At 44.2% G+C, this 12,850-nt stretch overlaps 1 protein-coding gene across 1 annotated transcript; it reads left to right on the top strand.

The window, feature by feature from the left end:
* The first annotated feature begins 2,091 nt into the window (after nucleotides 1-2,091).
* On the top strand, nucleotides 2,092-6,459 carry tmem160 (transmembrane protein 160). The gene is made up of 4 exons (XM_083665986.1): nucleotides 2,092-2,346; nucleotides 2,505-2,529; nucleotides 3,841-3,933; nucleotides 5,155-6,459. Exons 1-4 carry the CDS (start codon nucleotides 2,122-2,124, stop codon nucleotides 5,472-5,474), a joined length of 663 nt encoding a protein of 220 aa, XP_083522112.1. The 5' UTR covers nucleotides 2,092-2,121; the 3' UTR covers nucleotides 5,475-6,459.
* Nucleotides 6,460-12,850: the final 6,391 nt, after the last annotated feature.

Below are 12,850 nucleotides of genomic sequence, written 5' to 3'. Positions count from 1 at the left end.
AGAGGGTGGGGTCTGCCATGAGAGGATGGGGTCTGTCATAAGAGGATGGGGTCTGTCATGAGAGGATGGGGTTTGCCATGAGAGGGTGGGGTCTGTCATGAAAGGGTGGGGTTTGCCTTGAAAGGGTGGGGTCGGCCTTGAGAGAGTGGGGTCTGCCTCATGAGATCACCTACTATCTCTCCCACTCCCTCTCCCTCTCTCTCTCTCTCTCTCTACGACCCCCATTCTTACTCCCTTTACCTTTTGAGCCCTTACAGCCCAACGTCCTTACCCCCAATTCTCCCGTTCTTTTAAAACTGCACACTGGTTTGCTGAGGAAGCCTTTTTTGCTGTTCAGAATTAGATCCCGGTCAGGTTTGTGTCCTTGAATTACAAGAGTATGAGAGCTTGCACTTCATCTAAACGGTGCGATCAGCATGTTCCATGTTTTTCTCTTTTCTTTTCAAGGTCGGATATTGATAACTGAGCCACTTTTTATGTAACACAGTTCTGCTGTTGATGTGTAGGATCTACTGTAGGACGTTGCTTCAGTTCTCAGACTAGGGCCCTTCACCAAATTAAAACTATGGTTTTCATAACACAAGTGGCATGTTCCCAGGGCTGAGTCTAAATCGTAAGGACTGGGGTAAGGGAATCTTATCATATATCAATTTTAAACTATCTGTGCACTGAAAACCACAGTTTTAAAAGCTCATATTCTGACAAATCATACTTCAAACATGTTGACTCATCCCTTGTGTATTTGTAATATTTTAATTCCCTATGGATTGGAATCTCCCTTAAAATGTCTGAGTACCGTGAGCAGTGTATTCTTAGCTGCTAACATGCTAGCAACGTTGCAAGAGGCCCACAAGCTGATGTTAAACTCAGTTCTTGGTTCAGATCACTCCACAAGACCCAGACCATGGAACATCGCTATGCTTCTTTGCTTTGCTACTGTACTTGTTCTGTTGCCTGATACACTGACGTAAAGGACTTCTAAAACCCAGGCGTTGTTGCTGCCCTTCATTTTCTTACACCCCTGAGCATCATACTAGCAAACACAAAAACTGTGCAAATGTGTAGATGATTTCCTCATTGAAACTGTGACTGGACAACTAAGGGGGAGTAAAAGGTGTGAGTATGGCAGGATGCAGTGTGTGTGTGTGTGTGTGTGTGTGTGTGTGTGTGCTGTGTGTCAGTGTGTGTGTGTCAGTGTGTGTGTGTGTGTGTTGTGTGTGTGTGTGTGTGTGTGTGTGTGTGTGTGTGTGTGTGTGTGTGTGTGTGTGTGTGTGTGTGTGTGTGTGCGTGCGTGCGTACACTGCTTATTCTCTTTGTGAGGAGACAGCGTGACTGAGAGACCAGAGGGTCAGCTGCTCATCACATCAAAGCTTTGGCTTTCCACAAAGACTCTATCATCTTCAAAACACACACACACACACACACACACACACACACACACAGACACAGACACAGACACATACATACACAAGACCCCCCATGCTAAACAATCATCAGGTAGGGCAGGCGTGGTCCCACTAGGTCCCCATGGACCACAGGGAGACAAAGGCCCCATCGCGCAGGCAGGAAGAGGCCCACGACTTATCTTGAAATCACCACATACTGTATGTGCACACAGAGAAACAAACACACAGACACACTTGAATATACATGAATTACATTCACATACAACTACTATCACACATAAATACTTTCATTCGTATTCTCATTATCAGACAATTTCGATTGAAAAAAGAACAATAAGTAACACTAGAGATTATGGAAGATCACGTTGTTACACTGAACTGGCTTTTGATTTTTGATTTTATGGTCTAGTGACGCCCCCTTGAGGCACTATAGCAAATGCACAGTGAGATGAACCAGGACCATCTATGCTTCTTGAAATGAAGACTACGTTTCTATAAGACTACAACTGCTACATTTCTTTCGAAACAGAAAAGATGGATGTGAAAATATTTTTGATTTATAAAATATATAAAGAATAAAACAAATGCAAGACGGCGCTACAGCAATTTCTACACATGCTGTGAACGGGAGCACTGCCTACTTCCTGGAATCGTTTGCGGTGTGAAAGTTCAAAGGGCACGCAAAGGTCGTGTTGTGTTTTTGTATTTGTGAGATATGGCTGCCTTGAGTTGGTTCACGAGCAGGCAGCTGCCGCGAATTGCATCCCATTTCGCCCGGGTTGTGAAACGCGTCAGGCCGCAGTACCTCGGGGGACTGCCGGTGAGGAGAGTCCACGGGTCGGCGCGGAACTGGGTTGTGGAAAAGGGGCCGTGGGAGAAGACTCGGATGCCAGAGCAGAACCAGTATCATCTGACAGAACTCGACAAGGCAGATGCGTTGGTAAATTACATTTTGAAGCTCAGCCGTATCCTTTAACGACTTGTGTGCCTTAATGTTAGGATATCTACATTCTAAGAAGGAATCTTGGCTTGTTAAAATGAAAGATTCTTAAGGTGCATTATCACAATTCACATGTCTGTGTTTTCTCTCTCCTGCAGATCCTGAGAAAGTCCCATGAAACAGGTAACAGCTTGTTAGTTATCGCAGAGAATCCATAGCTAATTAGTGGAGGGGTCCCAAAAGAGGTTCTTGTAATGATCCAGTTATGCTTTGATACAATATTGACTACACCTTATCAAAGATGGGAGCACATAATTCAATACAAAAAAACAATGTTTTAAGTTAGATATTTAGTTGTCAAAAGCTGAAAAAGACAGGAAATTCGACCATAACTCTAAATCTGACCTGATGCACTGGTAGGGTTTTCCAGCACACTCAGTTGTTGTTTTTCCCAGTTTTTTTTAAAATGTTTTTAGGGCATTTCTTTGCTTTATTGGGATAGAGACAGTAGGGATTGACAGGAAGGATGGGAGAGAGAGGAAGGATGACATGCAAGATATGTTGAGGGCCGGAATGGAACCAGGGACCTTGTGATTATGTGGCGTGTGCATTAGTGTGCTACGCCTCTAAGCACCCCAGCACACTCAGTTTTGAGTCCTGCTACGGTAGCTTTCTACTTCAAACAACATAGGCTATACTCAGCACTGGCCATTTTGTTTGCTTCTCTCAAACAGTCATCATAGTAGTTCAGAGAGGTAATAGACCTTATAGTGTACTATTTTCTGAATATTGTCATATCGAACCTTGAAACAACACATCAATAATAAATTACCTAGTCAGATATTGAAAACACACATCTATGTTACAAATGACTAACTTTAATATTGAAAACACAGAGTAAGCACGAGTAAGCTCCAACTGTTTTCTTGTGTTCTGTTTGATGCCTTCATTCCATTCAATACGACATGCAACCGCTGTCAATCAAAGCACCAACCCCTCCCCTCCCATCACATCACTCACCTTACTGGCTGGGAAAGATGATTGAGCATCGATATCACAGATGTGATGGGAAGGGTTGGGGCTTTGATTGACAGTGGCACTGAGTTTCGAATGGAATCTTAAAGCATCAAACCTAAAATGGACTCACCTAATAACAGAATATGCATGTACCTAAAAAGAGAGAGACGGCTGAAAGTAATGTATGTGCAAGAAAAACGATCTTACTTGTGCTTACTTTGTGTTTTCAATATTAAAATAGCCATTTGTAACTTGCGTGTTTTAATTATTTAACTAGGTCATTTATGATAGATGTGTTGTTTCAAGGAGTGATACGACCAGTTGTTATAAGATGGGTTCAGATTCATTGTGGTCGTTATTTATGTGAATTGTGGCACAAATAACGTTCCATACTGTAGTTCTATAAGAGTGTTGATATATTTTAGTTTCTCTGATGTCAATTCTACATGTAGAGTGCTGTATTTCTCTGGGTTCCAGGGTTTCTGTCTTGGTTCCGGAATGGTCTGCTGGCCACAGGGATCGGGGTAATCGCCTTCGTCCAGAGTGATGTCGGACGGGAGGCAGGATATGGTATGTGTACCACGCAGAAGGGTTGCACTTAACAGGAACTGCACCCTCTCATTGATCCTACAGGAAACAAGCACAATGTTTGAATAAGTGCATGTCCTTCCTCAACATTCCTGGAAGTAGTCCTAATCGCTGCTGTTATATAACTGGTAGGCTAAATGTGTCGGCTCCAGAACATTGTTTTGTCCAATATTCAGGCAGGTTATATTGCGTTTAGGTTAGACACTACATTACTGACTATTACACGCCTCATGGCCCCAGGGGGCAGTGTTGCTCAGAAGTGCCGTCCTATTTGAGGAACTACCAACCTGAAGATGATCAAATTGAAGGATGACTTTGCTGGGCCTCTTCGTCTCTCTCTCCTGAGGTCTCACCGGGGTTTTCTGGAGCATGTGACTGGGTTCTCTTCATGCGGGTCTTATAACCTAAAGCAGTAGACGCAGCGTACCTGCTTGGATCTGCTTCCTCGCAAGGAGTGCTGTTTGCTCACATAGACGTTTGATTATCGCCCCCCTTGTGGGATTGTGTTTTGTATAGAAGTGTATAGTGTAGTGTATAGAAGTCACCACCTCAACTTTGAACTAAAACCTGAAAGAATAACTGCTGGAAGACTGTGAGTGCATGTTACACTGGGGCTTGATAGCCACACATGCTGCTGACCTATTTCACTTTCACACTACACTGCCTCTATGCAGGCTAGCGAATGCTAGCCGCGTTGGCCTACAGTACGTTTTTCCCTAGACAGCTATGATAGTTTTAGGACTAACGCTAGGCAGTGCCTTAACACCAGTCATTTTAGATCAGTGATTCACTGATAACCTCAGGGAAGGTAGGAACAATAGGGCATTTTTCAAAGTAGACCTGTTGTGAACAGGGCAGACCTAGGTTGAGGTCTGAAACCCTGAGACCTTGGTTGAATAGTATCTGAAATCAGTTAAAATATTATGCTGTGCTTGATTTGAGTTTGCCTGGTGCAATGGAACCAATGGATTTGTTCCAAAAGTGTAAACCCCTGCCATTTAGCACTCTAGGCAGGCTCAAGCAAACGCTCAAAGTATTTGAAAACAGTTACGACCCAGGTCTTGAACAGGGCTGTGGTGCACAAACATCTGCTCTAGCTCTAGACCCGGACCCAACACAACTCCCTCCATTCCTGACAGTACTTGGTTGAAAAGAAAGTAGGGAACATTGGATGCCATCTCTCCCTCTCTGTGTCCCCCACAGCCTTCTTCCTCCTGGGGGGTCTGTGTGTGTCGTTTGGAGGGGCGTCCTACTTGGGCAGTCTGTTTACCTTGCGGAGGTTGATGCTCCTCTCTCTGCCCGCTGTGCTGCTGCACGCCGCCGTGGTGAGCAGCGTCGCCCTCTTCTGGCTGTGTGCGATATCTCTCTACATCGGCCGGCTGGAGGTGGAGATCATACATGACGACGAGGAGGAGGATGAAGGGGGAGAGTGCCAGGACTGCCGGGACCGACGGGAGCACCCTGGCCACCGTTCACATGACAGCAGGCGTCACGGCAATGACAGCAAAGGCCCTGACAAGTAGAGAGAGAGAGAGGGAGTGAGTGAGAGTGAGAGTGAGTGAGTGAGAGAGGTGTGTGTGTGTGTGGGTGTGTGTGTGTGTGGGTGGGTGGGGTGGGTAATTTAACAGAGCATCCAAAGTTGCTTTTTTCTCTGGTGCTGATTGTAATGTTATCTGGTGTATTATTGACATAATAATAATATCTGGTGTAATGTTGATGTTTGGTTTGTAATCAGCTGGTTGAGTTTTTAATTTAGTTCCACAGACAAATAAAATGCCAGCTGCTAGTAGATTTTTTATTTGTATTATTTTGATGTGAATAAAATTCACATTAAGGCCAGTTACTATTTCGATTATATAGAGTAGATGATGACCTGTCTTTGCGAACATGCATGCATTTACACACACACGCACACGCACGCACGCACGCACACACACACACACACGCACGCACACACACACACTCACACTCTCTTAACACAGTGCCTCCTATGAGTACATTTACTGTTTACCTTTCTGTGAATCAAATAGCACTGTGCGATTCCTTCCTCCATGCTACTCAATCTCAGAGTCAACTTATGCTGTGTGAAACAGAACGTTTGCTTTACTTGTGTAATTTCTTGCGTCAGTTGATTTATATTCAAAGGACTACTTGAATCCTCTATGGCAGTCTTAGTTCCTATCAATGCTGTTGACGCTGGTTTAAAAGATGTATGGTCCTGTGTGGATGCATGGCCTTCAGTGCAATTGACTGTACATAATAAGACTATGTACTCAAACATGCCAAATGTGTCCTTTTGTGCATTGGATTTTATGTGTGAGAAAATGCTTCATTCTTTGTGGGGTTTTTATTTTATTTTATTTTTTACAGCATTTGGTGGTACAATAATAATAGTAATAAATACTTTATTACATTTATAATGCACTTCATCATACACGAATGATCTCAAAGTGCATAATATAAAAGATAAAATAGAACAATTGTAAAAAATTAAAAAAGCAGTATATATTTATTTTGCTTTTTTAAATGTGTGTGTATATAGCAAGCAGCAATCAAAGTCTAGGAAGAAGGGTAGGCCAGCCGGTAAAGACGCAATACATCCTACAGTACTTGGGGTGTAGACAAGAGAATGGGGCAGTCAGTCAGAACCACACATACTGAATGGCTCTGGGGGCAGTTAAAGGATTAGCTTGTGGATGTTAGATCTTATAATCCACTTACTTGGGGTGTTGTACCGTTCTCAGTATGATTACTGGAACATTACCAAGTGCTATTGTTCCAAAGCAGGTGTTTAAAGCATAACAAGGGTAACCCCACATAGGAGGAGCCAGAGGGTTCACTCTGCATCTACTTCCGTCCGCAGTCTGTCAAAACTAGGCAGACCTAGCCAGGTTTTCTGAATGTAAAAAAGGAATGTGTGAATAATTCCCTTCAATCAGGGAATGAGATCTCTTGAAATAAATATTTCATTCACGAACGCTGTTCGGAAAAAAGCGCTTTTTAAAATGGAGTGGTCGGTTTGCATATAAACATGCTGTTACTGCCTGGGGTGTTTTAGGGGAATGGATTTACCAATTTTCGCCTTTCTGTCCCTGGTGGCTGCCTCCTCAAATCGTGCGCGCAGGCAGAAACATAACAGCTATTGTCCCACACTGCAAGTCCATTTCGGTTGGGGATATTATTATTAGGGAGGATGTTGTTGTTTTGAACTTTAAACTGAATTTTGCTGCGGTGGCCAGAGGTGCCAGATTTCCAACAAACGTACCTTTAAACAAGCAAAGATTGATTGCTTGCTACATGTCACACACCTGTTCATAACAGCAGTTTTGTGTTTTCCCAGAAGAGTTTGAGCTGTAGCCTACTGTATCAGAAACCTAATATAATATATATTAGATAGAATATCACCACATTTCTAACACTGGAGCTGTGTATGAGTGCATTGCAAGAATTAAGATTTAACAGAATAATACATCATGGAGGTTGGAGTCAATTACATTTATTGCGTGCAAAACAATCCATTATATATTCAGCTGCACATAATGAATAATAGTCATTAGGATTGAAAATATCACACATCCTAAAATAACAAAGCGTATTACCCAATACTAACACGGATGTGGAAATATTGAATAGCATATTGATGTAGTGTAGAAATACGGCATGTCCACGATTAATTTCCTGGGAAAAACATGTAGCACTCCTGTAGACTATATTACATGCTCATGAACCTTGGATTCCTGTGTCTAATCTTTGCAGAAGTTAGGGGAACATATCGTTTTGCTATTACCTGAAAGTGGTATATTGCAAGTGAGATTAAACCTTCAGCATTGCTGCACAGGTGCATCCAATTACAACTGACATATTTTTGCTGCAGGTGGGTTTAGCACGAGTGTAACACACGTTTGTTGCAAGTGGCCCAGACTGTTTAAGGAAAGTGATTACTAGGCACATGGGTAGTCTGACGCCATCTTGTGCCCTCATCAGCGTTGTATACGTAAGGGTACACATTTTTAAAATGAATCATACCAGTGTTCAGAGTACGTATTCAGAATACATTTTGAAGTATTCAGTATTCTGGTATGATTCATTTTAAAAAATGGGTATTTGGAATACAGATACTTTCATAAATAAAATTAAAAAATGTAACTGCCAACAACTGAAACGATCTCAAGATGTTGCTGCTGCTCTGCTCTGCACCCAGGAGCTGCTCAGTCAAGATATTTGTAAAGATATTTGTTCAGTGTGTCCACGCTTTTTTGAACCACCGTTTTCTGTGTTTGAATGCTCCTGTGTACAAATTAAAAAAGTATTGAATGGGGTATGAATATATTTTGAGCTATGTATTCAGTATCTGAATACATTTTCAAAGTATTCTATAGAACCCTGGCCCTCGTGAACGATTGCAGTTATGCATGAATAAAAACATTTGGACACAATTTAAAATATCTTCCCACTTATCTTCACTTCATTGCATGGCTACTTCCACAAATATTTTAGGAAATATGAAACTCATCACAGAACAAAAAAAAAAGTATTCACTCAACCATCTTCTAACACCTGTATTAGGTGTAACCCTATCTCCAGCCCTAACCCTAGCTCCAGCCCTAACCCTATCTCCAGCCCTAACCCTAGCTCTAGCCCTAACCCTATCTCCAGCCCTAACCCTATCTCCAGCCCTAACCCTAGCTCCAGCCCTAACCCTAGCTCCAGCCCTAACCCTATCTCCAGCCCTAACCCTAGCTCTAGCCCTAACCCTATCTCCAGCCCTAACCCTAGCTCCAGCCCTAACCTTAGCTCCAGCCCTAACCCTAGCTCCAGCCCTAACCTTAGCTCCAACCCTAACCCTAGCTCCAGCCCTAACCTTAGCTCCAACCCTAACCCTAGCCCCAGCCTTATCCCTAGCCCCAGTGCTAACCGTTGTGGCTTGAGAAATTGTGGTCAGCTAAAAAGCTACATTTTGCTTATTTTTGACCATTGTCATTGTAAACAATTAAAGTAGGACCTAAACCTAATGTTAACCCGGAAAATATTTAATCAGAGTTACATCAAAGTTACTTTAGTGGGCCTTTAAGACATCACACTTATAGTAATATAATGCCTCTTATCTAGCTAGTGCAAATCACTTGACACTGATGTCATGTATGCCATGTATTCCGCCCCCCCCCCCCCACACACACACACACACAGACACAGAACTGTACTTGTCTGGGCATAAAAATGTCCAAAGCACCCGTATCTAGGTATCTCTGGGTGGCGGTGAAAGTGCTGGTGATAATAATCATTACTGACTGGGTTAGGGCGGAGGTCTCTGTTATCGCTGAGATTGGCTCACCGGGGTATTGTTGAGACTCACCTCACACACCTCTCTCTCTCTCTCACAAACTCCAGGGGTTCTTTACCACACCCATCTCCGCTTCCATCTTTCCTACTTTCTCTCTCTCACCCCCCCCCCCACTTCCCTTCCCCCTCTTTTCTCCCTTTCTCTCTCTCTCTCTCTCTCTCTCTCTCTCTCTCTCTCTCTCTCTCTCTCTCTGACATTCCCGGGGCATTTTGATGCAGTTTTGTTTCTCATGCAGGGTGTGTCTAGGTCTGGGTTCTGCAGCATGGACACCCCCCTACCCCCACCCCCACCCCCACCCCCACCCCAGCTGCGGCTCTGTTTGGCATGCCGCGGCGGCTCCGGGGGCTCTGGCGCGTCTAAAGGGCAGGGCGCCCGGCTGCACGCGCCCTCCCTGACAAACACGACGGGCCCAGGCAGGCAGGCAGACAGACCTGACTCACAACACCAGCACCAGCCCAGCACAACGACCACCGGGGTTATAGATGAGCCTATTACCAACCCCCCAACCCCCTGGCCACAACGTGGACCGAATAGAGGGAGGAAAAGAGAGGTGGAGGGAGGGAGGGAGGGAGGGAGGGCTGGTAGAGAGTGGTTGTGGTTGTGGTTGGGTGTCGTTTGCGAGGGTAGGGTAGAGGAAGGAGAGGGGTAAAGTGAAGAAGTTGGTGGGGGTAGGAATCGGAGGACGGGCTCATTGTAATGCATGGAATAGAATAAGGAATGGTATCAAACACATGGCCTCCGCTGGTTGGAAGGAGGGGGAGAAGAGGGAGGAAAAAGAGCGGGACAGGCGGAGGAGTGGCGACGGAAGATAGTAGGAGATGGAGGGAGGAGAGAGGAATGGAGGTGTAGTAGGGGTTAGAAGGAGGAGATGGAATGATTTCAGAAAGGAGAGGAGCGAGAGAAGTCATGTTGGGATAGCAGGGGGATGGATCGCCCCTCAGATCTCACTCATTTCTGCTCATGTTTTTTACTCTTTCGAGTGCATTTGCATTTTCGAGCGGGGGTTCGGGGTGGGGGGTGGGGGGGCAGATTAGCCTTCAAAGTCACTGACAGAGAGGGCATATGGGTGAGTCACTGACAGCCTGGGTGTATGGGTGAGGGTCCATGTTCACACACGCACACACACACACACACACACACACCCACACACACCCAAAGCTGCCTACCTGAGATGTAGAGTCATACCTTTACACTTAACCAGGGAAAAGGCTATCAGAGTCCAGAGAAAGGTGGAGATAATGCAGGAACTTAAGGTCATTTCGTGGCTCTCTTCAGACACAGTCACACACGTTTACAGACGCAGACACACACACTTGCTCACGTACACTTGCATTTTCTCCCCAACAACTGCTCTTGTTTAGTATGCGCTTCCTTTGGTCTTGAGGAGGAATGATCCCCACTCTAATGAACTGGGGCCTGCCACTTGAATGTAAAACAGGATTTAACCCGTCTTCAATGTCAGAGCCTCTCCCTGGGGCTGCCTGAAACAACAGACACACTCACACACACACACACACATACTAGCATAGCATAGACGCACACTCACACACATACACACACGGACATGGAAGCGTGCGCACACACTCACACATTCATAGACATGCCACGTCAATCACACACACACACGCACGCACACACACACACACACACACACACACACACACATAAGTATTCAAGCTCAGTCTCACACGCACAGAGACTCGGCACCTACACATACATACACATCTCATACATACATATCTCAGTAGCATACACACACACTCACACACACACACACACACACACACACTCACACACACACACACACACACACACACACACACACACACACACACACTCACACACACACACACTCACACACACACACACACACACACACACACAATGACTCAGTAACAGAGGCACATACATACACACACACACACACCTTTGTCTTCATCCTCAGACCCTTTACTGTGACAGCTTAGGCTCATAAACCAAAATGTAAAACGTACAGCGCTGCCCCCTGCATCTGGATCACATCAGGACGGTCACTCAAAGCCTGGCCCACTGGGGCCACTATAGATGGTGGTGTTTCACTCAACATATTTTTTACATTTACATTGTCACCCCAGGATGTGCACTTGGTGTGTGAGATATGTGTCCAAAGAGGTTTTTATCGTATAGCCCCTTTTTTACAGCCCGGTATTAAGCAGGTACTTACTTAGAAAGTACCGGGTAAAACGGTTATTCACAGGTCGTTGCATATTCATTTACAGTCACAGGTTCTTTAGGAGTCACTGACTCAAGCACCACTGCTGTCTGTGCCGTTTAGGACCGGATAGTTACCAATTGTGCTGAATTTATTGGGTAAACACCAGTTGAAACAGGGCTGTAAACTGATGTTTTATTGTCAGTACTGTGGACGCAAAGAAATACCAACACTTGCTTGTTCTCCTCTACTGGAATATTTTTTTATTATCATCATCTGTATCATTGTTTTTACAACGGTTCGTTTTTATTTGAAGATCAGACATGGATGGTATATTCACAAACATTTTGAGAAAAAAGATGTTAGACCCACAGTGACGGTGAGGGTTACAGGTTTTATCTAGACTCAGTGTCAAGAACCAGTGGAATAACAAGCCCACGGTCACACACGCTCTCTCTCTCTCTCTCTCTCTCTCTCTCTCTCTCTCTCTCTCTTTCTCTCTCTCTCTCACACACACACACACACACACACACTTCTTTATGACAGCTACTGCCTTATACATCTGCCCCAGTCCATCAGGAATGCATAACAGGACATCAGCCGTTCCCCCTGACACGCAGAACTCTTTGACCAGAAAAACAAAATCAAAAAACGACTGAAGATAGGGATTCAATATTTCTTTTCTTTTTTTCTTTTTTCTTTTTCCATTATCCCGGCCTTGGAAGCACTTATGTAATTTTCAGATAATTGTTGAACATTTGCAACACAACTTTAAATAGATGCATCTCATTTACACATTGTTATTAGTGTCAATCTCCGATGACTGACGAGGCTTTTTTTGGGGGCAACCACATCGAGATCAGAACTCTATTATTCATCTTTATTGACCTCTACTGGTCTTTTTTATGACCACACATCAAATGACTAATGGGCCATTTCTAAGGACCTTAATGACTATGTCAGCGTTATGACGTTATGACGCTGACATACAGTTAGGTAGCAGAGCAACTTCCGTCACAGACAACGCACGGCAAGACTCCTTGGCTTTATTGTTTGTCATGCTGTAGCTATCACTTTGCATTGCCATGTTCATGCGTAGATTTATTGATTCCTATATCTATTTTTTTCTATGCTCATGTGTATTGAATTTATCTAATGTTGTTGTCACAGTTTTGTTTGTTTATGTAAGCTGCCCTGAAGCAATTTCCTAACAATCTTTGATTGGTATGGCAAAAAAAGTCTGAGTCTGAGGTCACCCTGCTACTTGTCATAACGTCTCCCAAATCGACCTTTAACTAGAGGCTGTGTTCAGTTTGTGGTTGGTTTAGGGTAGTCATCATTGTGTGGTACACCCTACAATCCCATTT

This window comes from Argentina silus (genome assembly GCF_951799395.1).
Source record: "Argentina silus genome assembly, chromosome: 3".
Lineage (NCBI taxonomy): Eukaryota > Metazoa > Chordata > Actinopteri > Argentiniformes > Argentinidae > Argentina > Argentina silus.
Note: the sequence above shows the minus strand (reverse complement) of the source record. Positions and strands in the feature narration are given on the sequence as shown.

Coding starts and splice junctions, on each gene's coding strand:
- tmem160 (XM_083665986.1), top strand. CDS start 2,122: ATGGCTGCCTTGAGTTGGTTCACGAGCAGGCAGCTGCCGCGAATTGCA. Junction 2,347..2,504: donor TCGACAAGGCAGATGCGTTG/GTAAATTACATT, acceptor TCTCTCCTGCAG/ATCCTGAGAAAGTCCCATGA. Junction 3,934..5,154: donor CGGACGGGAGGCAGGATATG/GTATGTGTACCA, acceptor TGTCCCCCACAG/CCTTCTTCCTCCTGGGGGGT.